General features: G+C 40.5%; 1 protein-coding gene across 1 annotated transcript in view; it reads left to right on the top strand.

The window, feature by feature from the left end:
* The window catches only part of JPH2 (junctophilin 2), an 88,799-nt gene extending 68,048 nt beyond the window's left edge, over nucleotides 1–20,751 (top strand). The window contains exons 3-6 of the mRNA XM_056547857.1: nucleotides 14,971–15,089; nucleotides 15,280–16,199; nucleotides 18,923–19,012; nucleotides 19,877–20,751. Of these exons, the coding sequence (XP_056403832.1) occupies nucleotides 14,971–15,089; nucleotides 15,280–16,199; nucleotides 18,923–19,003 (1,120 nt within the window). The 3' untranslated portion in view covers nucleotides 19,004–19,012; nucleotides 19,877–20,751. The remainder of the gene's footprint in view (nucleotides 1–14,970; nucleotides 15,090–15,279; nucleotides 16,200–18,922; nucleotides 19,013–19,876) is intronic.
* The last annotated feature ends 5,372 nt before the right edge of the window (nucleotides 20,752–26,123 follow it).

Genomic DNA, 26,123 nt, shown 5'->3' with positions numbered 1-26,123 from the left:
ATAAGATGTCTGATCGCTGGGGTCCCACCGCGACCAGCGGCGGAGTACCCCTTTAACACTCATTGTGTTCCCTATTGGCTTCCGTCTTTCACAGGCCAAGTAAACTCTCTAGAACTGATTCCTCTATGGGCTGATAGCTTAGCCTATGCCCCTTTATCTACATTCCTCACAGAGTTTTGCCAACTCTCTCTCTTTCTACAATCACAGCCTTAGTAAAATCGTGGTGATCTCTAGTATCAGCTCACTGTCTTCTCTTCATGACACACACCCTCCTTGCTAGGTGACACTGACTTGAAATCTAACACCTTGTGGTCTGCCAGGAGCATGGAGGTGAACTAGGTGACACTGACTTGAAATCTCACACCTTGTGGTCTGCCAGGAGCATGGAGGTGAACAAATATGAAGCATCTCTGCAGGCCTCATGTCAAACACTCTGGCATCCAGCCTTGTACTTCACTTGCAGTGAGCAAACTCATGCTCTCCATTAGAGATGTGTTGATAAGCTGGAGGTCAAACACTGGAGCTAAAAATTCACTTAGGCCAACTTCACTTCTATTCGTCTCCACGCGTGTACCATTTGTGCTCAGCACTTGACACCAGAACACACCCTTTTATCAGCTCCTTACTACCCCTTTTGTAAACATTGTGGCACATTAGCTTGAGGCTCCACCTGGGCCCACATTTCTGCTGACAGGCGAGAAACCAGTCACTTCCACTACCAGGAACCATGAAGAGGAATGGTGACTAGAGATGAGTGAACCTACTGAAATACATTTTGTAAAGATTTGTTTGATTCAGATTTGGCATCTGATTTAAATTTATAAAGAACTTCTGTAGGAATTGAGTGACAAAGGCCTACATTAAATGTCTCACTGCTAGGTAAACATTTGCTTGGTTTGATGCAGAGCACCAGGACCAGTGACTGGAGTGAGCAGTAATGTATACAGCATTGCTGCTTACCTTTGGGCAGCCAGTCATACTTGCACATCAGCAAATATTAACTGAGCAGCAAAGCATACAGGTCAGAGAATCCTGTCTTTGAGAGGAATCCTTGCTTCTGTATATGATCCATCCTAAGGGAATCTCCCCAAAAACTGTATCTGTGAAAATAAAAAATGCAATTGGTTTGTGCCAAACCATCCAACCAATCCCCGCAATCCAGGGCCCAAAGGGGAGCAATGACAACAGAACACAATGGGGGAGATTTATCAAAACCTGTGAAGAAGAAAAATGGTGCAGTTGTCCATAGCAACCAATCACATAGCTTCTTCCATTTTTCACATGCCTCTTTAAAAATGAAATAAGCGTCCTGATTGGTTGCTATGGGCAACTGCGCCACTTTTCCTCTACACAGGTTTTGATAAATCTCCCCCCCCCCCCAATATTACTTCCACTCTGTCTAGTCTTCCTTCCTTCTCACAGCACTTGCATCACACGCAAGCAAAGAATGACTCAAGCATCGTACCCTTCCTCCTCCTCCTCCTCCCTCTGGTAATGAGATTTTAAAACCTATTTTGGCCTTAGACTTTTGTCCTTTTCCTAAAACTTTTCTGCAGTTTTAACAATCTACAGCAACTTCTACAACGGTGGTTAATATGAGGTTAATTGAAAAACTGGATAGTCTCATAACAGTCTATCGAGCTCTTTAAATATGAATGAGATTTTGGCACAAATGTGTTATTTTCATTTCAGATGTGGTCACAGAGATCCCTTGGGATCCCAGAACCCGGTAGTTTTCTGCACACCTTAAATTCTCCATCAGTTGTAAAAAAAAATAAAAAAAAATGATAAAAATGATAAGCTTATAAAATTCTTTATTCATCTCTAAATTTTACTAATATGCTGAAGTCATTCCCCGGACTGAAATTTAATGAATCGCTGTTGTCCTATTGGCTGCTGTACAATATTTTCTTCATTAAAGAGTTTCCTGTTTTAGAAAGTCACTTACTTCATTGTTGCCTATTCCGCTTGCCAAGATATAATGATTTCCATGGAGTCCGATTAATTAAAATTCTCAGCTGCAAATTGTAAAGCAAACAAGCCCACAGCGAAATCAAAGCGAGGGAATTTTCAAGAGAAAGCAATTAGAAAATTTGGTGTGATAACTGGAAAAAAAGCCTCCTCTGGCTTCAATGAGCTACTACAACCGTGGCTGGTGACAATTAGTCCCTGTGGAATGAATTCTATATATAGATAAGGTTAGTCAACAAAGTGACTCAATATTTTTAATGCACAAACCTTCCTAAAGCTTGAAAAGCCAATCGGTGCTACATTGGCTTCAGGAAACTGTTTTAAAGGGATTTTACAAGATTATAAAAACCCTTCAGATGGTTGGAAGCAGATGCCATTGGAACAATTTTTAATAATGTGTCTTTGGGGTCTTCATCCTCCTTTCATGGAGAATGATCATGCTTAAAAACGTATCCCCTATCCAAAGGATAGGGGATACGTTTAAGATTGCCGGGGTTTCTTGCACGGTGCCCTGGCTCTTCCCGTGAATGGAGTGTGTCAACCCCCGCACAAAGCAGTGGCCGACATGTCCCCTCCTTGTATCTCAATGGGAGAGACGGAGATAGCCTCTCAGTTTTCATGCAGCAGTCTGATAGGACAGGAGTGAGCACATAGGAGTGCTTAGATTCTAGATGGTATGGGGACCCCTAGTGGTAGTTTTATAAGCCATTATTTCTATAAAAAGGTGATACATTATTTTTATTAAGTATATTAGAAAAGTTAATGTTCTGTCAAGATGTACAACATATAAAACGTTTTTGATTCGGACAGTGTCCATGTAATCTTTTAATGACAAACACAATGGGGGGGGGGGGGGGGAATTCCCCAATAATGGTTGTCGTTTCTTTTTACCCCTTTTTTTCTAGCGTAGGTTTTGGTTGTCTAGGTTTAAATTCATCATGAGGCGCACACCCTTTGATGAATCTGGTGTCCTTCTCATCCCTGCATCTACTCATATTTTTTTTTCTCGACTAGTCTTTCATCTATTCTTTCTAAGCATGCGACTGTTGCTTTGGATCAATTGCATATGCAACAGTCGCCTGGCTCTGCAAAATCTGGAGCGCCACAGTTGGGAGATCACTGTATAGTAATCTCCAAACTGTGACCGACATGATCGCTGCCGCTACAGGACTCACATGACTGCTGCCACCCTTGCCGGACCCTCACCGCCCTGCACCAAAGGGTTAATAGATAAAATAGCAAAAATTTAGAAAGTAGCTCTGGACATCGTTTTTTATACACCAGAGAAGACTTGGCGTAAGATTGTGCCTAATTAACGTAGGATGCGACATAACATGCCACTTATGCCATTTGTCGCACGTCATGAATTTGGCAGAACTGCAAATAAAGGGCTATATTAACACGTAGTAAAGTTGGGACTGGAAAACTGCATAAATAATTTGGCGCAAAGATTTGTTGCACGCAGGGACAAGAGATAAAAATGAATTCCCTCCATTAAGTATATGCCAAGACTTATTATTTACAGTGCTGACCCTTCTTTTACAAAACTTCTGCAATTTGCCCTGCTGGATGTCAGCTTCTGGACCAAATCCTGACTGATGACAATCTATCCTTGCCTAATCGGTGCTTGGAGGTAATCATAATTTCTGTGCTTTTGTATGTTCACCTGCTTTTTGAGGATTGACCACAGGTTCTCAATAGGATTAAGATTTTAGGAGTTTCCTGGCCATGGACCCAACATTTCAGTGTTTTGCTCACCAACCTGCTTATTCATCATTTATGCCTTGTGACATGGTGCTCCATTATGTCGAAAAAGGCATTGTTCATCACCAAATTGTTCGTGGATCCTTGGGAGATGTTGCTTTTGGGGTACGGTTGGATTCCTTCTTCATGGAAGTATGCCCCCTCCCTCGGACAAAATGCAACCCCACACATGAATGGTCTCAGGATGCTTTATTGTTGGCATAGCGCACCATTTTTTCTCCAGAAAATACCCCTTCCCCATTCCTCTGCTGTCCAATCCCTGTACTTCTTGCAGAATGACAGCCTGTTTTTCTTGGAGAGAAGTGGCTTATTTGCTGTCCTTCTTGACAGTACGCCAGCCTTCATAAGCCTTCGCCTCACTGTGCCTGCAGTTGCACGGACACCTGCCTGCTGCCATCCCTGGCCAAGCTGTGCACTAGTGTTGAACTGATCCGTAACTAAATCCTCTCTAGGAGACGGTCCTGGCACTGGCTGGTATCTAAACATCCTCCAAGAATATATTCTCTTTATGATCCAGAAGCAATTTGGTAATGAACAATGATTTTTCCAGCATGATGGAGACCATGTCACAAAACAAAAGTGATAACTAGGTGGCAGGCAAACAAAACATTGACATTGTGGGTCTATAGTCAGGAAACTTCCCAGATTTTAGTCACCTTGAGACCTTTAGGTCAATCTTCAAATAGAGGGTGGACAAACAAAAACACAGAAATTGTGATAAACTTCAAGCACTGACTTGGCAAGAATGGGTTGTGACCAGTCAGGATTTGGCATAGAAGCTGATATCCAATATGCCAGGGTGGATTGCAGTAGTTTTCAAAAAGAAGGATCAACACTGCAAATATTAAGTCTTGATGTATTTGTCAATAGAAATGAAAGAAATGTATGAAATGCCTATAATTGTACTTCAGAGACCATGGAAATATCTGGCTAAAGATCTAAAAACACTAAAACAGCAGACCATGAAAACCAACATTTGTGTCAGGCACAAAACTTTTGGCCAAAAGTAGGTCCTATGTAACCACAACTATAGGTCCTATGTATTGCAGTAAATTGTAGAAGCGATCAAGCGATTACATAGTAAAGTCCCCTAGGAAGATTAAAAAAATATTCTAAATATTTAAAAAAATCCCTCATGGTACAAATTTAAATTGCCACCCTTTCCCATTTTCAAATAGAAATTGTAAACTTCATAACAAAACATATTTATTAATGCCGCATGCAGAAATGTCTGGATTATTAAAATATAGCATTATTGATTCGGCACAGTGAAGGCCATAAAGGAAAAATAAAATACCCAGTGGCAGAAATGTAATTTTTTGATCATATTACAAGCAATTTATACATCCAACCTACCTCAACATGGTACTGAAGAAAAATCTTTAACCCCTTGCCGCAAAATGCCGTTTCTAAATGGCGCTGCGGCACAGGATGGTTATGAAGCGAGCTCAGGAGCTGAGCTCGCATCATACCTGCATGGTCCCGGCTGCTATCAGCCCCATGGCCAATGCCGGACATCGCCGTTCAGGCAGATGTCCGGCATTAACTCTTTAGATGCGGCAATCAAAGTTGATTGCCCCGTCTAAAGTCAAAGTGAAAGCTTCCCGGCAGCTCAGTCTGTTTCCTGATCAGCTCGGACGCACGAGGAGGGTCCCTTACCTGCCTCCTTTGCGTCCAATTGCCAAATGACTGCTCCGTGCCTGAGATCCAGGAAGGAACAGTCAAGCGGCGATAACACTGATCAATGCTATGCTATGGCAATGCATTGATCAGTGCCTGCAATCTGTATAATTCATGTTATTGTCCCCTATGTGTAAATAAAAATAAACATATGTGGTATCACTGCGTGCGTAAATGTCCGAACTATAAAAATATAATTTGTTAATTAAACCACACGGTCAATGGCATACACGTAAAAAAAATTCCAAAGTCCAAAATAGCATATTTTTGGTCACTTTTTATACCATAAAAAAATTATAAGAAGCGATCAAAACAAAACTGGTACAAAAAATGAGCACTCATACTGCCCTGTTCACAGAAAAATAAAAAAGTTATAGGGGTCAGAAGATGACAATTTTAAACGTATACATTTTCCTGCATGTAGTTATGATTTTTTCCAGAAGTAATACAAAATCAAACCTATATAAGTAGGGTATCATTTTAATCGTATGGACCTACAGAATAAAGATAAAGTGTCATTTTTACCAAAAAATTTACTGCGTAGAAACGGAAGCCCCAAAAGTTACAAAATTGTGTTTTTTGTTCAATTTTGACGCACAATTATTTTTCTGTTTTGCCATAGATTTTTGGGGTAAAATGACTCATGTCATTATAAAGTCGATTTTTTAGGTGCAAAATTGAAAGGGTTATGATTTTTACAAGGTAAGGAGGAAAAAACGAAAGTGCAAGAACAGAAAATGCTATGTCCTTAAGGGGTTAAAATGGAACTCCTATGGGAACAAGTGGAAAGCAAATGTTTTCAAATCAACTGGTGCCAGAAAGTTAAACAGATTTGTAAATTACTTCTATTAAAAAAACTGAAGCCTTACAGGACTTATCAGCTGCTGTATACTGCAGAGAAATGTGTGAAGTTGTTTCCAGTCTGACCACAGTGCTCTCTTTTGACACCTCTGTCCGTGTCAGGAACTGTCCAGATTAGAAGCAAATCCCCATTGAAATCCTCTCCTGCTTTGGACAGTTCCTGACACAGACAGAGGTGTCAGCAGATAGCATTGTGGTCAGACTGGAAAAGAACTTCACAAATTTCTCTGTAGTATATAGCAGCTGATAAGTACTGGTAGGGTTAAGATTTTTAAATAGAAGTCATTTACAAATCTGTTTAACTTTCTGGAGCCAGTTGATTTGAAAACATTTTTTTTTCCACCAGAGTACCCCTTTAAATCATGGTACAAATAAAGACCTCCCACACTGTTTTGTAGATCGAAAAATAAAGTCGTTTTAGGGGGCAGAATGTTGCGATGCAAAGCATTTTCTTTTGGATATAAATATAATCAATACAAAGTACAATTGGTCCCTCAAAAACAAGTCCTAATATGACAATGTCAATGGAAAAGGAAAAGAGTTATGTGGTAAGGAAAGTGAGGATTTTAATATGAAACTGCGAAAATGAAAATTGGCCAGAAGGGGCTAGGGAAATCGATGATTTTGGTGGTGTATTAAAATAAATGAGCTGTAGTGTATATATGGACATTATGGCACAAGGGGGATTATTACTGTTGCAGCATTCATGAATGGCAGCAGCTATTAGTTATTTCAGGAGCTGGGTAAAGTTTCAGCATTTTAGGAATGTCTAAGTCATCATTGCCAGGACACTTCTCTGAGTTCCACTCAACCTCTATGATAATCCCTTGACGTACGTAAATATTCTTGCAGAAATGTGATGCTTTACATCATATCTGTATTGTCTTTCAGGCCTCCATATGGACACACAATGGTTGCTGGTGTATGGCAGAGAGGTCTTCCCATGCAGCAAATAATAATACCGCCATGTAGTGGCAACATAATACTGTCCTAACATACATAATACATACATAATATATATACATACATAACTGTGCCATGGTGTGAGCAAAAATGACTTTTTTCTCTGATGGCGTTCTCCATACAGGATAAATCTTGCTATAGTAGATTTCTGCACATGACTATACCAATAATTTTTTGGGAAAAGGAGGTGGTTAGAATTTTTAGTATTAATGGGGTAGTTTTTTCTTCTATTTTTGTTGTTGTTGCACTTTTAGACTCTAAGGAGACTTGAGTATCACTTCTTCAGTACACTGCAATACTAACGTGAAATAACCACTTATTATTAGACTAAACTGAAACCCCCTTATCAGGGCAGACTGGGCGATCAGACAGGGATCAACCAATAACAGGAACTTGGGGAGGAAACGTATTACTGATTTACAAGGTTGTTCACTTATTTAGCAAGTTTATGCCTGGAGCTGGCTTATATTTCAAACCGTAGCGCCAGCGCAGCCCCTAGTGTGTGGGGTTTACTGAAAGGCGTGTGAAATGCCAGACTTAACCCCAAAGAGGATAACACTATGATAGACTGATGACACCTGCATGGTGCCCATGAAGTACACTGCAATAAAAGCTGTATTGCAGTGTACTGTAATATAAGTCTATGGCAGGATGTATTAGAAATACAATCATAGCAGCCTTCACTAGGCCCCTTGTTGCCATGACAACTTAATGGTACCCTGTGATTATTGTGCAAGCGGGGGAGATGATCAGAGGCTGGAGGCAACTGCAACTGGTAACCTTGCCACATGGATACCTTGGTGTCTATTGACCACAGCGTCTAGGGGGATAAATTACCAAGATCTGAGTTATCCGAAATCCCAGCCACTAAAGGTGGTGAGTAGCCAGCACCTGCTGTGATTGGAGTGGGTTCAGCTCCTGAGCCTGATCCATACTTTGTCCTAATTGTGCATAAAATGTCATAAAGGGGATTAAAGGGGTACTTCCGTGAAAAACTTTTTTTTTTTAAATCAACTGGTGCCAGAAAGTTGAACAGATTTGTAAATTACTTCTATTAAAAAATCTTAATCCTTCCAGTACTTTATAGGGGCTATATACTACAGAGGAAATGCTTTACTTTTTAGATTTCTCTGATGTCATGACCACAGTGCTCTCTGCTGACATCTCTGTCCATTTTAGGAACTGTTCAGAGCAGGAGAAAATCCCCATAGCAAACATATGCTGCTCTGGACAGTTCCTAAAATGGACAGCAGAGGTCAGCAGAGAGCACTGTGCTCATGACATCAGACAAAAAATAAAAAGTTAAGCATTTCTTCTGTAATATACAGCCCATAAAATGTATTGGAAAGATTAAGATTTTTTAATAGAAGTAATTTACAAATCTGTTTAACTCTCTGGCACCAGTTGATTTGAAAAAAAAAAGTTTTCCATGGGAGTACCGCTTTAAAGGGTAGCTCCTCCCACCATCCTATTTTTTTTTTGCTAGCCCGTTCACCCCCCCCCCCGCCCCGCATACCCCGTTCCCTCATTACACTTGCAGTTACTGCAGAGTCCGGCAGAGGGCGTGCAGGGACAGCGGCAGCAACGAGGCGGCGGCGGCGATGTGCGGGAGGAGTGGCCTCCCAGCCAGTGGCCGGGGAGCCAATGCGCTCGCTCCCACCTGTCTGATTGACAGGCAGGGAGCGAGTGCAGCCTAACTAAAAAAGGACTGATTGCCACTCCAAAATCAGTCCTTTTTCAGTGGCCGGTTTTTAAATGTAAATTAAACCTTTTTAAAGAAAAAAAATAAAATAAAAGTATATTAGAGATATGTTGTAGTACATAAGTACTACAACATATCAAAAAATAAAGTTGGTGACAGTGCCCATTTAAAGAGCTCATATAATACTGCCATATAATTAAGTAATATCACCTAAAGACGCTAAATAATATTGGCATGTTATAGTTTTCTCCTGAGGTTGCAGTACTTTGGGGCCCACTTAACTCATAGGAATTAGACCCTAGCAACAAGTAACTGGTGTCAAAGTCAGTTCCAGTTCTGTCTGTTGCCTGACCTTTAGGGCACCACAAATATTTCAGAGCTTGGGCCAAGGGGATCCTCCAGTGGGTCCAGGTATGGATAGACCTGTTTAAGAATAGAGTGGTATCTTCCCATCACTTTCCTTTTCCTAAATCTTTTATGTATTAATCTTCCAAAAGTGATATATTTTACAGAATTTTAGTAAATGCTGCATTATAGGTAATATAGAATCTCACTATTTGACAGCCTTTCCTTACTGTGAACTGCTGGAGCAGATGGGTCGGGCTATATATACCATGCTAACTATATATAGGGTGTGTAGTATTTGTAGCAGCAAGGAGCTGGCAGCTGTTGGCTCAGGGAGTGATCAGAATAAACTGTTCTAGAGCGTACTACCAAATATTTCACGTTCTAGATGATTTCATACTACTACACAGGAACTTGTCAGACACTATTCTACAACAATATGGGTTTATAGAGGTTGTGTGCTGTGGACAACCCCTTTAGAATTATTAGAAGGGCGCCCTGGCAATAAGCTGATGACAGGATAGCCTACTGCTGGGATGTTCAGTGATCAGCTGCAATCAGTGGGAAAACCTGTCATCAAGTGTTCAGTCCCCTTGAATCCTCCACAAGTTAAATAAGGTGTTACACAATTCTGAAATCAGTGAGCTGTTTGTATAATGTATGGCCGTGTCGTCTCCTCCAGGGTGGGAGGTAGCATATCACAGAAAAAAAAATAATGCTTATATATGTTACTCACTAGCTTATGCAGATTCTTTATGTGTCTTTTGTTGTGTAATACATAGGGACTACACGTTTCGGAGGGGCTCCCTCCCTCCTCAGGTCCAAGTCTTGGAACTTGGACCTGAGGAAGGAGGGAGCCCCTCCGAAACGCCTAGTGCCTATGTATTACCACTTTTTATGAACCTAATAAAAAGTTTGATACGAAGCTACCCCCGACTCCCGTGTCATCACGCCGCCGGTGTAGAGCTCTAAGTGCTGAAGTCAGTTATCTACTGGAAGATTAAGGGAACCCCTGCCAGGTTTCCCATATTCCACACCTGTATCCCTGCATTGTCCACCATCCTCGACGGGACCGACAGCCAGCTGCTCATGACGTGCCAGCCTACAGAACCTTCTCAAAATGCTTAACAGTGTAGCGCCTGCTTCCAGCGCAACCTGCAAAGGTGAGCAGTTTTTCTACCTTCACATCTAATTCCCGTTGTGATCGCGGATAATCGGCACTATGTAGCGCCATATCTGTCTCCCCCCTCTTCTCTTGCTATATCCATGTGCTTCAGCTGGGACAAAAATGATGCTGCAGCCGGACAGGATTATGTTCTGGATGGCTGGATGGTATGGAGACCCCTAGTGTTTTTTTTCTTTTTTTCTTAATAAGCCATGATTTTTATTAAAAGCATTTTTTAAAAGGTTAATGTTTTGCCAAGATGTACATCATACAAAAAGTTTTAGATTTTTACAGTGCCCATTTAAAGGTAGCCATTCTGGCTAATAGAAGAGTCCTCATACATTTTTTTACAGGATCTTTGAAAGTGGGTTTTCTAAAATGTAAAATTTCCTGTAAATTAAACATAGCCAGAAAATGTGGAACCAATCAGTCATTACTTCCCTAAACCAAAAAGGACTGATCAGAACTGACTGGCCTACCAGACAGAGACCTACAGAAAACAGGAACAAGGAGTCCAATAGAGGACAACACTATTATCGACTGATGACATCTGCTAATGCCTGTGGGTAACATACAATTATATTACTGTCCCAGCTCCGTAGCACCACTCCTATCCATAGGCTGTCTTTTGTTATTGTGGCCCAGTCCTAGAATGGGACTAAATTGCAATACCAGATACTATCTATAGACAGCAGAGGCGTCGTTTTTCGAAACACATTGCCCATCTCTTTTTCTAATCACACACAACTGCTTTAATATTCAGCTTGTGTCTAAGAAATTATTAAACTAAAATCATTTTTAGAGGTGGCTGAAATAAATAACCTTTCAATGTTGAGTCTGATTGATTTTGTCTAAATCAGGCCACTCTGTTGATTTATTTCATGGCAGAATCTCTAATGCTGTCCCTTTCAATTTAATGTGTTATATATTATAAAGAACGCTTAGCAAATCTGGTAAATTTCTTCCCAACCTCTGTTAAAGCCAGTTGTTCCTAGTTAAAGCAACAATATATATATATAAATATATATATATATATATATATATATATATATATATATATATCTATCTGTTATAGGAGCCTAGTCCCATCCGTTCGGGTTGCAGAGTGAGACGTCTTAGTCTATATTCCAGATCCAATTACAGCAGTTTAGCAGAATCAGCTGGACAGGTATAGCACCAGAGAAATGTGAGTGCAAGTCCGTTAGGCAAAGTTCACGCTGTGTAAAATTTCCCGGCATATTTTGTTTCGTACATGCAGTTTTGTCCCTAGGCGTCAAAAAGGCAGCATTTTTTGGGGTGAATTTTTCCTTAATCCATGCTGCTCCAGACAGCCGAAAAACTGGATTACGAGAAATGGCTGGGGTGTTCTCTTATGGGTTTTTTTCAGTGGTCATCAACATTGTCCTGCTGTTGACAGTGATCATGACATGTATCTTTAGGGTAGGGTGCCACAGGATGTATTTGACGCGGCAGATGCGTCGCCGGCAGTCACAGAGTGATGACAGAGCGAGCTGCCTGCTGCTGCTGCCGTAGATCTAAGTGTCTGCTCATAGCTGCAGATTTCATGAGTCATGAGCGGACACACAGAGCTATGGCAGCAGCATCAGGGAGCTCGCTCTGCCGTCGTGTGATTGCCGGCAGCGTAACGTCAAATGTGACCCTACCCTTAGGGTGTATCCACATGTGCAGTATCCTGCGTATATTTGAAGTGCAGGCTTTGAAGCTGCAGGATTTGTTTTTGTTTTAAAATATATTTTTATTGTTTTTGAAAAACAGTGCAAATTAACACAGCAAGTGTTAACACAAAAATGGCAAAATAAATTTAACATATTGGTTATGGTACATATAAGTAAAGGGGGGGGGGGGAGTAAACACTGAAGAAACCTGGGAAGGAGGGCAGGGAGAGAAGAGCAGGATTTGAAGCTGTGTTAAAGGAGAACTCCAGAATATAAAAATTGTTGCCCATACTGCCGGCAGTAAAAAAATAAAGATGTACCTACCTTCCTCCGGGGCCTCCGGTAACCGGCTCCAGTCTCCACTGCAATCCACTTCCTGGTTGCCGGTGGTCGGAGAATCATACTGCGCTCAGCCAATCACCAGCCGCAGCGAAGTCCGACTCGGCCGGGGATAGGCTGCCGGGGCCAAAAACGTCACACTGCCGCTCAGCCTATCGCCGGCCGAGTCGGGACTTTGCTGCGGCTGGTGATTGGCTGAGCGCAGTAAGACTCTCCGATCACCGGCAACCAGGAAGAGGATCACAGCGGAGACTGTAGCCGGTTACCGGAGGCCCCGCGGGAGCGGAGGAAGGTATGTACATCTTTATTTTTTTTACTGCTGGCAGTATGGGGAACAATTTTTATATTCTGGAGTTCTCCTTTAAGTCATTTAGTTTACATTGAACTTTCCAGAATAAAATCTGCAGCTTCAAATCCTGTGCATCAAATATATGCTTGATACTGTACATGTAAATACACCCTTATGGTAGGGTAACACACAGCAAAAAATGCAGCGTATTTCACATGGCGCAAAACTCACTTGACAGCAGCAAATAAGCTGCATATTCTCCTGTGAGCAGACCCACAGGGTTACCTGCCACAGCCCTGTATGTGCAGTAAAGTTTGTAGGCGGGGCCTCTTTTGCATTTCTTCTTCTTCAGTTAAAGGGGAATGCCTTTTCCCTGCAGTGGCCACTGCAGGAGAAATGAAGTATTACAGCCTTTCAGATAAACTCTCCGTTCTGGCTGAGGGAAGGGACACACTAAATGAAGTAAAAGGGCATATGGTCAGGGATTATGATATATTTTGACTAAAGAGAATTAAAGTGGTTGCTTCATATCATAATAGTACAGGTAAAAGAAAGGCAAAATAAGATTGAATTTATATATGGCAGATTGGAGGTGTATCTGCTTCATGTATATGCACTTCTGAAAGCCACATCGGGATGAATAGAACAATTCCAGAAATTTCTATATCAAATCTGCCTCATCTGAACATACCCTAGGGGCCCATGCACACTATGGACTTTCCACTTGAAAAGAGTTCTATTATAGTTTGCACTACAGAATTTGAGCAGCAGATCATTCTGCCTGTTCTGTCCTCCTTATGTGTGAGGGTACATAACTTGACAGACAGCAAAACGTCCAACTTCAACTTTTATTGCTAAGATACAGTATATGTGGTAAAACTGAGCAACAGAAAAATAACACACTAATGTACACTGACATATGACAATGCACATAATACATTACTGTACAAGGCAGTGCAAATACAAACATGTGCAGGATATGTAAGCTACATACAACACAGATATATATCTGAGATTTTGATAAACATCCATAAGAGTATACACAGATATATACCCAGGAGCATGCAATCCTATCTGAGTAGCTTCTAACTATAAACTGTCATAAAACAGCAGGAAAACATGAAAACACAAAAATATGCATACAGATGCAAACCATATTGTTATATAGTTTTGTGAATATATCAGTGAAGCTACCATAAGCGTGGATAAAGAGGATGGCCCAGGATCCTACTAGCTGTGTGGTTACCTCAGAATGCTGGCTGTAAAATGAGGAAATGGCTGCTATGGGCTGAGCTCATGATGTCATCAGAGTTTAAAGGCTACAGGCTATGGATGCTGAAATGGGTAAAACTATGTGAAGAGCTGCAGTGTATGCAAACAGCCACTACATGGTGCTGTTACAACATGAACAGAGAATTACACACTATAAATACAAAGCATAGTAACCCATAAATTAATATTAAAGGGGTACTCCACCCCTAGACATCTTATCCCCTATCCAAAGGATAGGGGACAAGATGTCTGATCGCAGAAAGCATGCAGCACCCACCGTATCTGCTTCCGGAAGAGCTATTGTTCTGGCTCCCGACCACGGGGACGGAAGATCGTGACGTCATGACTCCGCCCCCGTGTGACGTCATGCCCCGCCCCCTCAATGAAAGTCTATGGGAGGGGGTGCATGACGGCTCCTCCCATAGACTTGCATTGAGGGGGCTGGGCGGAGCCAGAACCTCCAGCGCTTCCGGAAGCAGATACGGTGTGTGCTGCATGCTATATTGTGGGGGTTCCCAGTGGCGGGACCCCCGCGATCAGACATTCTATTCCCTATCCTTTGGAGAGGGATAAGATGTCTAGGGGTGGAGTACCCCTTTAAGTACCAAAACTGCTGAAAGCATGACACCATTGTCAAAACAATGAACATGGACAATCTTTTGGCAGAATACATTGCCAAAAATGGGTATTCAGTTGCCCTTGGAAAAAAAAAAATCTGTAGTGTGCATAGTCCCTAATACAGCTATAGAGGAACTATGTATTTTGGAAGCTTCCATATGGCCATATACTCTTAGTACATATGCTAATTGTTAAGTAAACAGTCTCCTCCATCCTTATCGGTAAACTGTAACCTACAGTATGTGGTCATGTAAAATTAAGGATAAATGCAATACTTCCTTACTGATATTCTATTTATTTTTAATATTTTTTTTTTCTGTCTTAGGACAGCTCATGCCAAAGCCAAAGCAGATGGAGCTGAGCAGGCAGCTCAAGCAGCAAACAATGAGTCTAGCATTTCAAGAACTATGGCAAGAGAGCTCTCTCCAGACTTCTACCAGCCAGGTACATGACCAAATCTCCCATTCAAAGCCTACAAAGTCTAACCTGAGGTGCCTTGGTCCCGATGCAATATCTTAACAGAGTTCCTGAGTAGCATGCACAAGTTATAATATTGGTGCCCATCTGAGCCCCTTTACATTCCTCGTGCATTGCTTTAGTCAACTACTAAAAATCTTTTTTTATTCTATTTTAGGGCCAGAGTATATAAAAAGAAAGCTAATGCAGGAAATCATAGAAAATGCAGAACCCATGGAACTAAAAGAACAGGCCAGTGCAGCCAATGAAGAGCCACCAGCACCAATACCTTCTGAAAGTCCTCAGGTACAAGATAAGCAACCAACTTCGCAGGATGTTTCACCAGTACAAACCCCATCCCCACAAATGGCTGCCACTCCACCAGATGCCAAGAGACTTAGGACAAGCTCCCAGAAAGAGAGGTTACTTACTCCTGGGAACTGGAATGGGGAACAAACTCGTGGTGGAAGTCGAGCTACCTCCCCGCCTAATAGCCCTTCCAAGCCAAGTAACCAAGGAACGTCTGCAAATGTCACCAAATTTGAAAGCCAAATGAAACCACTTCAACAGCTGGAAAACAAATCAACCATTTCAGATGTTGAGTTTCACAAGGGCTATCACAGCTATGCTGTGCGGACCTCCCCAGTGACTCCTCCACCGGATTATGAGGATAAAGCATTCCCATCACCAGCAACACCAACTAAGTCAAGAACTGCCGATTTGAAGGAAGAAAAGAAGGATGTTTTACCATCCCAAAAACTCCAAGAACATGAGGCTGCTACTGAACCTCCCAAAAAAGAGTTTAAAGTTAAACCTAGTGACGAAAACAGGTTGGATGTGAAAGTTTTAGAACCCAAGAATGAGACCAAGATAGTCCAGAAATATGAGCAAAAATCTATTCAGAAATCTGAACCAAAGGTTGCACAGAAAGCGACTAAAGCAGAGCCAAAAGTCACACCCAAAGCTGCTCCTCAAAAACCTGAACAAAAAGCTCCGGCCAAGACTGAGTCCAAGGCATTGGTTAAGTTTGAACCTAAGAGCCTGGTTAAGAAGGGTGCCCAAGCTGCTGCTGTGAAACCAGAAGAAGAAATTGAAGAGGTAGGCACGGTGCATGGCATGTGGTTGTTTCTTCATAGATTTTCAGTCTAAAGGGAAGAGTGGGATGGAAGCTGGCAGGTCTTGATGAAGTTTAGGTTTAAAATCCTGTGCAGATTAATTTCTGAACCCATTAATTCCGCACTTTTATTTTTAGCATTTAAAACCAAGCATTTTTATTTTCATTTTCTTCAGTGACACATTTCAAGAGCCATATTTTTTATTTTTCCATAACATTTGTGGGACAGTTTGTATTTATCAGTAGCACCGTTTTGGGGTATAGGTATTTTACTGAAAATGTTTCCACTTTTTTTTTTTTTTTTTTAATAAAGTAAGGCAAAAATCAGCAATTCCACCTTTTTTCCCCCCCACTGTTCACAGTACAGTAATATTAACATTATACTACTGTTGTTATGATTGTGTCAGTTATAAACATGTATTCCTTTTCTATAGGTAATTATATGGAAAAATAAAATGATCAACAAAATTATTTTTATTATTTGTGGGGGGTGGTTGTGTAAATCTATCTTTATTAAGAATTTCACAAGTATAGAAGTACACAAGGGATAACAAGGAATAGATATAAGCTAACCTCTGTATGCAAAGCAGCATTAAAGCCCCTAGGCCTCTTATCCCCTATCAAAAGATAGGGGATCGCGGGGGTTCCGTCGCTAGGGACTCGGCTGTGGCACCCCAGTCATCCGGTGCACAGAGCGAACTTCACTCCGTGCCGGATGACTGGTGATGCGGGGCGGAGGCTAGTGACGTCACGGTCACGCCCCACACGTCACGCCGGGTGCAGCAGGGGAGATTGTGGGGATCCCCAGCGGCAGGACCCCCGCTATCAGACATCTTATCCCCTATCCTCTGGATAAGGGATAAGATGACTAGGGGTGGAGTACCCCTTTAAGTCCCAAAACCAATAAGGCATTGTGCCACATCAAACAAATTCTACAGAAAGATCAAAAGAATAGAAATCAAGTAACATAACCAAGAAAGAAAGGCTTAAGAAAAAGAAAGAGAGTAAGGGAAAATAAGTGTGTGTGTGGAGGGGGGGGGGGGGGGGGGTGATAAGGGGAGGGGGAAAGAGGGGGGAGGGAAAGGAAGCAAGGGGCGGAATGGCACAGGTTGGGGACCAGCCCTGAAGAAGGCAGGGAGCCACAACATCAGAGCCCTTATCAGAGGGCAAATCAGCTGAACCACTGCACAAGCATGGTGCCTGAGCAAAATTAAGACCAAGGAAACCAAATCCAAAAGACCTGGTTATACCGGGCCATTTCAGATATAGAAGACAAAATTAACAAGAAGGTGCTCTGAGTGCTGTTATTCTGGTAATTAATAGTATGAGTTAAGGAAAGTTGTGTATACACTATGGGGGGGGCATTTATCATTGTAGGTGTAAGTGAAGCATTTATCACTGTAAGTGTAAGTGAAGCATTTTTCTACACCGTTTTTTGTGTGCTGGTAATGTGTTGAACACTAAATTAATTAAATGGTTGCAGAGCATTTCATAAATTTTGTGCAGGTTCACATTTTCTAAAATTTTATTCTTCACATACACCATAAAGCTAAGCTAAGTCTGGGCTGGTGTACTTTAAAGAAGTTTCAGTGGCAATGTGCCTTTTTTGCACCTTTTTACAAAAAGGCGCAGTTCATAAAACCCTTCCATGTGTAATGTGTCGGCCTATGTCCTGCAGCCATGCAGGGTTTGTACATGGTGGACAAAGAGTCCTTTGCATCCAGTCAATTTCCAGCAGGGCAGTCGAGGTTCCCCCAATAGTAAAATGAAAATGCCCTGCAGTGTAGGAATCAGGTCAGGTAGCTAGGTTGCTTCCTGAACACCATGCACCCATATGTTGTTTCTATGGTTGTGATTTTCTGCATCATCCACCATGTCAAAGAGGAGTTGCAGCTGCTGGGCATGTGGTTCAAGTTGTTTTTGCTGGTTTTCATGAGTGGTCTGCAGAAGTTTCTGCTTCTGAAATCCTGATTCCAGCTTCCACAGAAAGATAAGACTTGTCTTTTTGCGGATTTCACTCGGAAATGCATTGTTGTCAATAATGTGGCACATTTCTGCAACTGAGGAAGCCTCCTTAACAGCTGCTAAAAACACTTTACAGAGGCTCATAAAGCGTTATTGCCATTAAAAATAAACTTCACTCCTGACCCATCAATCAATTGAGGACACAAGATACATTTTAACATATGGAGTTTGTCACTTTAAACATGACTGAGTACCAAATCCATGCTTCACATAGCTATATGTAGGGATCAATGGGGATCTCAGTATTGAGACCCTGACCAATCAAAACTTTTGAAAGTTTTTTTTAATGACAGTAATTCTTTAACGGGTTAACATATCTTTCTAATGGCTGGAGTTCTTGACTGCTATAACGTTATAGAAAGGGTTTTCTGGCCTAAATTTATTAATGATCTATCGTCAGGATAAGTCATGAATATCAGATCGTCTACCAGCTGTTTGCCATGACACCTTCATACACAGAGAACAGGGCTGGAAACAGACAGCGCTGTACAATGTGTAGTGGCCATACTGGGTTACTGCGGCTCCTCTCCGACTTACTTCAGTAGAAGCTGAGCTGCAGTAACCCAGCACGGCCAGTATACAGTGTATTGTAATAAATTATATGAGCAGTTTATGTCTTGTTTCAAGCACTTAATATAGTGGTCAGTCCAGGTAACAAATAGTGTCATCTTCTGTATTGCAGAGACCTGATACAATCATGATCTGCATGGTAATATTACTGAATATTGGCCTGTCTATCCTATTCGTACATCTACTGACATGAAGAATAAGCGTGAGTATTACCTTTCAAAATGTTGAATTGTGGCATGCTCATTTTGTTGTATCTTACTGTTGTATCAACTTCTAGCAATGCAAAACTTTGAAACTATTCTTGAACTAAGAAATGTCCAACACACCACTTATACCATCTTCCCCCAACCTGTGTGGCTTTCCAGCTGTTTCAAAACTTTTAGGCTGTAAGTGTATGATGGAAGTTGTATTTTTGCAACTCTAACAGAGCCACAGCTTGGGAAACTGGCTTACACAAAGCCTTGAGATCCTGAATCAGAATAAAACTGTAACAAATATATATATATATATATATCAGAGTGGAGAACTGCTAAGAGATTTCTCTTTTCAATGCCCAGAATGTCCATGTATTTACATGAATGGCTATCGATTTGATTGGTCAGCTGTAATACCACAGTTTTCCTGTAGTGGCCACTGCAGGGGAAATGAACAGCTACAGGGAGCTTTTATTTGCCAAAGTCAGAAACCCAGCAAGTTTAAACTTTGCAAATACCCCCAGTGCTCTGACCCCCCGCAATCTTATACTTATCCCCTTTTTTTTTCCCATGAGACTACTCCTTGAAGGTCTATTCACACGTACAGTATTCTACACAGATTTGATGCACAGGATTTGATGCACAGGATTCAATGCTGTGTTCAGTCATTTAGTTTACATTGGAATCTGCAGCAGAAAATCCTGCGCATCAAATCTGCACAGAATACTGTACATGTGAATAGACCCTTAATGGAGTTGTAATGGACCCCATTATAATAAGATCTCTCCGAATTTGTAGGGATATGTTTGTGATCTGTACAGAAGTCATTGCACATAGATCTTGTTACTTGTGGTTTTGTCCTTCTTATCCAGGAAAGACGGATTCGTGGATTCTGATACGTAACAAGAGGTCATCAGGAAAAATCAAAAAGCCGTTTTGTGCCTTGACAGTAATTAAGAAGCCGGTAGACGATGGACCGATTCTTCAATGTTCTATCTGAGCAATGGATTTGTGCTTCTTTCCGCTGTCGTATTGCACCGAGGTGTTCTGCCGTCTTGTTTGCAACGAAAGAATAAAAAGTTAAGGGACTATCACAACGACAAAAAAGTTAAAAAATAAAAAAAAAGACAAAAAGAAAAAAAAAGTTCTATCTGTGAATAGGAGCTCATAAACTTGGGTTTGAGGAGTTCTTTCCATGGACACGTTGTCCACCAGAAGCCATGGAGACCCCAAACTCAATGCACAAGTGTAGCTTTTGTGTTTGGACAGGTTACTGGGTATTTATTTTCTGTGTGCAGGATGCAGGTTGGCGATCGCCTGTCTGAGGAAGCTGACAGGAGATGACATGTTTACACGTTTTCATGCTATATGACATTGTAACACCATAATCCAACCCCATGTCTTAAAGGATAGAATTTTTTTTAGATAGACTTTGCATGTGTGACTGGTTTGTCCTAGAGATGTTTTTACAATACAATACTAACTGAGGTGCACATTGGTGTATGCATTAAACCCCTCAATGAAATGTTCTCTTCATCCATCAGGGGCCGGAGTCATGTGATCAGAAAGCTATTGTGAATGTTGCATGTGTTTTTGGGGTGATTATACTGTAGTTCAGAGAGTCGTGTGCTATTTAGTATCTGGCTATTGGGGTTGCTGTTTAGAAATGTTGTATATTAGATGTATTTCATAGTAAGGTATAGATATATAGATAAATAGATAGATGAGATAGATAGTTAGATAGATATGAAATAGATAGATTCTTTGTTCTATCTGTCTCTATCTATCTAATATCTATATTTCTATCTCTCTCATATGTATCTATCTATCTATCTCATATCTATCTCATATGTATCTATCTATCTATCTATCTATCTCATATCTATCTATCTCATATCTATATTTCTATCTCTCATATGTATCTATCTATCTATCTCATATCTATCTCATATGTATCTATCTATCTATCTCATATCTATCTATCCATCTACAGTATCTATCTATCTACAGTATCTATCTATCTATCTATCTCATATCTATCTATCCATCTACAGTATCTATCTATCTACAGTATCTATCTATCTATCTATCTATCTATATCATATCTACAGTATCTATCTATCTATCTATCTCATATCTATCTACAGTATCTATCTATCTATCTATCTATCTATCTATCTATCTCATATCTATCTATCCATCTACAGTATCTATCTATCTACAGTATCTATATATCTATCTATCTATATCATATCTACAGTATCTATCTATCTATCTCATATCTATCTACAGTATCTATCTATCTATCTACAGTATCTATCTATCTAAAATTCCCAGGAGAGCAGCACAACCAAAGATGGAAATGTAGTTTAAAGGTGCACGCTGAGTAGGAGCCTTGATAGATAGATATGAGATAGATAAATAGATACTGTATATTGATAGATAGATATAAGATAGATAGATAGATACTGTAGATTGATAGATAGATAGATAGATAGATAGATAGATGGATAGATACTGTAGATAGATAGATATGAGATAGATAGAGGGATAGATACTGTAGATTGATAGATAGATAGATAGATAGATAGATACTGTAGATAGATAGATAAATCCAGAAGACAGCAGCACACAAAAATTAGGTGCAAAAAAAGTATGGTTTATTGCATTATTCCAGTGTATACAGAGCAACGTTTCCACGACCTCTCATCGCCATTCTCAAGCTTGAGAATGGTGACGAGAGGTCGCGGAAACGTTGCTCTGTATACACTGGAATAATGCAATAAACCATACTTTTTTTGCACCTAATTTTTGTGTGCTGCTGTCATCTGGATTTATCTATCTATCTACAGTATCTATCTACAGTATCTATCTATCTATCTACAGTATATATCCATCCATCTATCTATCTATCTATCTATCTATCTACAGTATCTATTCATCTATCTATCTCATATCTATCTATTTATCTACAGTATCTATCCATCTATCTATCTATCTATCTATCTATCTATCTATCTATCTATCTATCTATCTATCTATCTATCTATCTATCTATCTATCTATCAATCTACAGTATCTATCTATCTATCTATCTATCTCATATCTATCTATCAATCTACAGTATCTATCCATCTATCTATCTATCACATATACAGTGCAATGTAAAAAAAGAAAAAAATACGTTTTATGGTACGTCTTTTAAGGAGACATCCTTGAAATTCTTTATTAAAGTGACTATCCAGAACAAAGTTGCATTTTGTTTGACACATATTCAAAAGAGTAAAATCAGAACCTTTCAACCTCCACAATGGATGTGATGTGCGCCACTCGGAAATGACCGCCATGTTTGCTTACATTTTCCTGTCAGAGCAGGCAGTGGGGGAAGCACCTAACACATAATATCTCTCCCACAGAGCTGGTGGAGAACAGATAGAAAACTCTGCTGACATAGACTACTGTGCCGCTATTGTACAAGAGGTAACCTGCAGCCTTAAAGGGTTACTCTGGTCCTGAGACATCTTATCCCCTATCCAAAGGACTGCTCTACCAGTCCAGTGTTATCATAGACACTGGGCCTTAGAATTATATTGATACTTTTATATTGATAGCGGAGTCCAAAGACTTGGCTGAGGGCATCATAAGAGAGAGGTTGGCTGCTGTATGGTGCTCGGGTTTACCACACAAAATAAAAGGGCCTTTTGCAAATTCCTGACAATGCAGGTTCCCCTTGAGAGGCAGACATTTTGGCCACCTAAGTAGCTAAAAACATGGAACTAATGAGAGCTGGGCCCCTCACTCCAAGGGCCACATAGCCGCCACATGGTCTGCCTTAAAAAAAATCCTTGCTGCTAACTCTTCCCTCTACTACACACAATTTTCTGAGTATTCACAGAGAATGGCTCTCTAACATCATTGCTTAGTGCAAAGAAACAGTGGACCACATGTACAAAGAAACAGTGGACCACATGTACAGAGAAACAGTGGACCACATGTACAGAGAAACAGTGGACCACATGTACAGAGAAACAGTGGACCACATGTACAAAGGAACAGTTGTCCATAGCAACCAATCAAATTGTTTCTTTCATTTTAAAAATTGCCTCTGAAAAAAATGAAAGCTGAAATCTGATTGGTTGCTATGGGCAACTGCCCCACTGTCCCTTTGCACAGGTTCTGATAACTCTCCCCCTGAGTAATAAAATCACCCACCACATCAATGCAGTCATGGTGTCAGTCGGGTGTGGATATTGATGTGAATGGGGTATTTGATTGATTTAATGACACTTTCCCTTTAATGACAGTATTGCTTGCAAAATAAATAAAAAATACATTTAAAAAAATCTTATATGAGAGATGAACATGACACACATTGTTGCCTTTATTTATATGAACTGACTATTCCTAGAGGGACATGGATGTGATGATATTATATGCCAGGATCTGTAAAGAAGAGATAATAATAATGGGAATCTATATAGGGGATATGTGCCGGAAGGTTACACTGGAGTTATTGCCCAGATCATGTGATCAAAGTATGGGAAATACCATGGTTGTACTTTATTTTTTTAAACAATATATCATTTTATGGTATGGAACATCTGGTGTAGTGTGCAGTACCAGGCTATGGTGTAAAATATAGAATGTGTGAATTTTTATGCAATTTATACTTTCTTTCTTTCTATCTATCTATCTATCTATCTATATCACATCTATCTACCTGCAATGATATAGTAGGGTCTCAAGCAAGTGAGAATGAACCTTTACCAGGTATAGTTGTGCTCAGGGCACAACACTTCTTCAGACATATCACGTATAATGCCAAATGCCAGCCGATGGCGTAAATTTTAGAAGTGACATGAGTAAATCACAAAAACAAAACATTGAATCTTATACAGGCACTTCTTTCGAAGATTCCAAACATGGACAATTAACAAAATATTAATTCCAACAGAGAGCAACATGTTTCAAACCCGTACTATTGCCTGACAAAGAGCCCTGTGCAGGCTTGAAACATGTTGCTCTCTGTTGAAATAAATACTTTATTAAAGGGTTATTACAGGATTTTTTTTATTTGACTATGCTACAGGGGCTGTAATGTTAGTGTAGTTCATAATATAGTGTCTGTACCTGGGTCTTATTTTTGCCCCAATGAATAATTTTAACAGCATACATCATCTCGCCTCAGTTTTCCCAGGTTGCAGTGCGGCCTGAGACATAGCATCACTAGTTAGGTGATGAAATAGAGTCTGTCTTTGCTTCAATGGGTGGAACGACCATTGGGGGGGGGGGGAAGAGATCAAGGAAGTTTGGCAACTACAAAGGGAGGCACCCTGGTTAGAAAACACTGGTCTATTGCAAGGGAGCACAGGTGTGTTCCAATGGGTGGGTTGGCTGATGTGTGAGAGGGAAAAAAGTGACCTCACACTTACAAACAAATGGGACTTGTAGTTAGGTGGAGGGAATTCCAACAGGAAATAGCCATTTCATGAAAAAAGATAGCCACAACGTTATTGTAATCTCACAACATAGCCATTTAGCTCCAAGACAAGTGCAGGTAAGTACTAAAATCACCTTATAATGGATAACTCCTTTAATTATCCATGTTTGGACTGTCTGCAATCTTTTGGAGACGCGTCTGTACAAGGTTTAATTTCTTGGGTTCGTGATTTACCCCCGTCACTACAATTTGTCCTCATGGCAACACTTTGCACCCCTTTCACTCTCATTATGTACAGTACAGTATACTCAGTATGAAGTATACAGTATAACAAATATCACATTATCATATTTTATGGCAATTTGATTCATATCTATGGTAACAATACACAGAGAAAAGTAGTAGGAATTGTTTACATGGGGTTAGGAGACCTGCAATGTTACTGAAAAATTTGAATAAAAACACAAAATTATTGTTTAAAAAAATGCACTAAATTGACTATAAAGGGCTACTAAACAGGGAGTGGTACTGTATGCTAAATTGATGTATTCATGGCGTATTTATTCAGACATTCTGTACCAATTTGTCACATATAGAATGCAGATTTATAAATGCTTTTTAGTTGTTAGTTTGTAAAAAAAAAACTTAAAGGGGTACTTCGGCGCTAAGACATCTTATCCCCTATCCAAAGGATAGGGGATAAGATGCCTGATCACGGGGGTCCCGCCGCTGGCGACCCCCATGATCTTCAACTCCGCACCCCATTAGAATCAGCCCATGTCATGCCTCCTCCATAGTCCTGCATTGAGGAGGCGGAGTGTGACATCACACGGGGTGGAGCCATGACATCACTATGCTCCGTCACCGTGATCGCCAGTAATCAGACCCGGAGCGAGCACGCCCCAAGGGCTGATTCTAATGGGGTGCGGCGTGGAAGATCATGGGGATCCCCAGCGGCGAGACTCTCGCGATCAGGCATCTTATCCCCTATCCTTTGTATAGGGGATAAGATGTCTTAGCGCCGGAGTACCACTTTAAACTTCATGGTCTCACCTGTCACTATTAACACTTCACGATCTGATTAATATTATTGTATTCGTTTTGTACTTTTCTATACAATGCAGTCACTAGTTTACTAGTATAGAAATCCATGCCGAATGTTGCCACAAATCAGCTGCTGACTGGTTATATACTCATGATGTGGCTGGGTGCGGCCATTTCAAATAGACACATCCACTGGGCTTCACATATTTAGCGCTTACATAATTTTTTTTGTATTCTTTTTGTATGTAAATAACTAAATAATTTAAATTTTTTTGGAATGCATGAATTAATATATTTTTGTAAAAATACCCTAAAATCTGGTCACACTGAAACTAATAAACCCAATTGTCTACAGGAAGAAAAGTGGCCTTATTGCCCATAGCAACCAATTAGAGTGCAGCATTCGTTTAACCGAAAAGTTTTTAAACACATTTTTTTAAATCAACTGGTGCCAAAAAGTTAAACAGATTTGTATATTATTTCTATTTAAAAATCTTAATCCTTCCAGTACTTATGAGCTGCTGTATACTACAGAGGAAGTTGTGTAGCTCATTCCTCTCTGACCACAGTGTTCTCTGCTGACTCCTCTGTCCATGTCAGGAACTGTCCAGAGTAGGAACAAATCCCCATACCAA

The sequence above is a fragment of the Hyla sarda genome, chromosome 12, assembly GCF_029499605.1.
Source record: "Hyla sarda isolate aHylSar1 chromosome 12, aHylSar1.hap1, whole genome shotgun sequence".
Classification (NCBI taxonomy): Eukaryota; Metazoa; Chordata; class Amphibia; order Anura; family Hylidae; genus Hyla; species Hyla sarda.
This window is presented reverse-complemented; position numbering and strand designations above follow the sequence as displayed.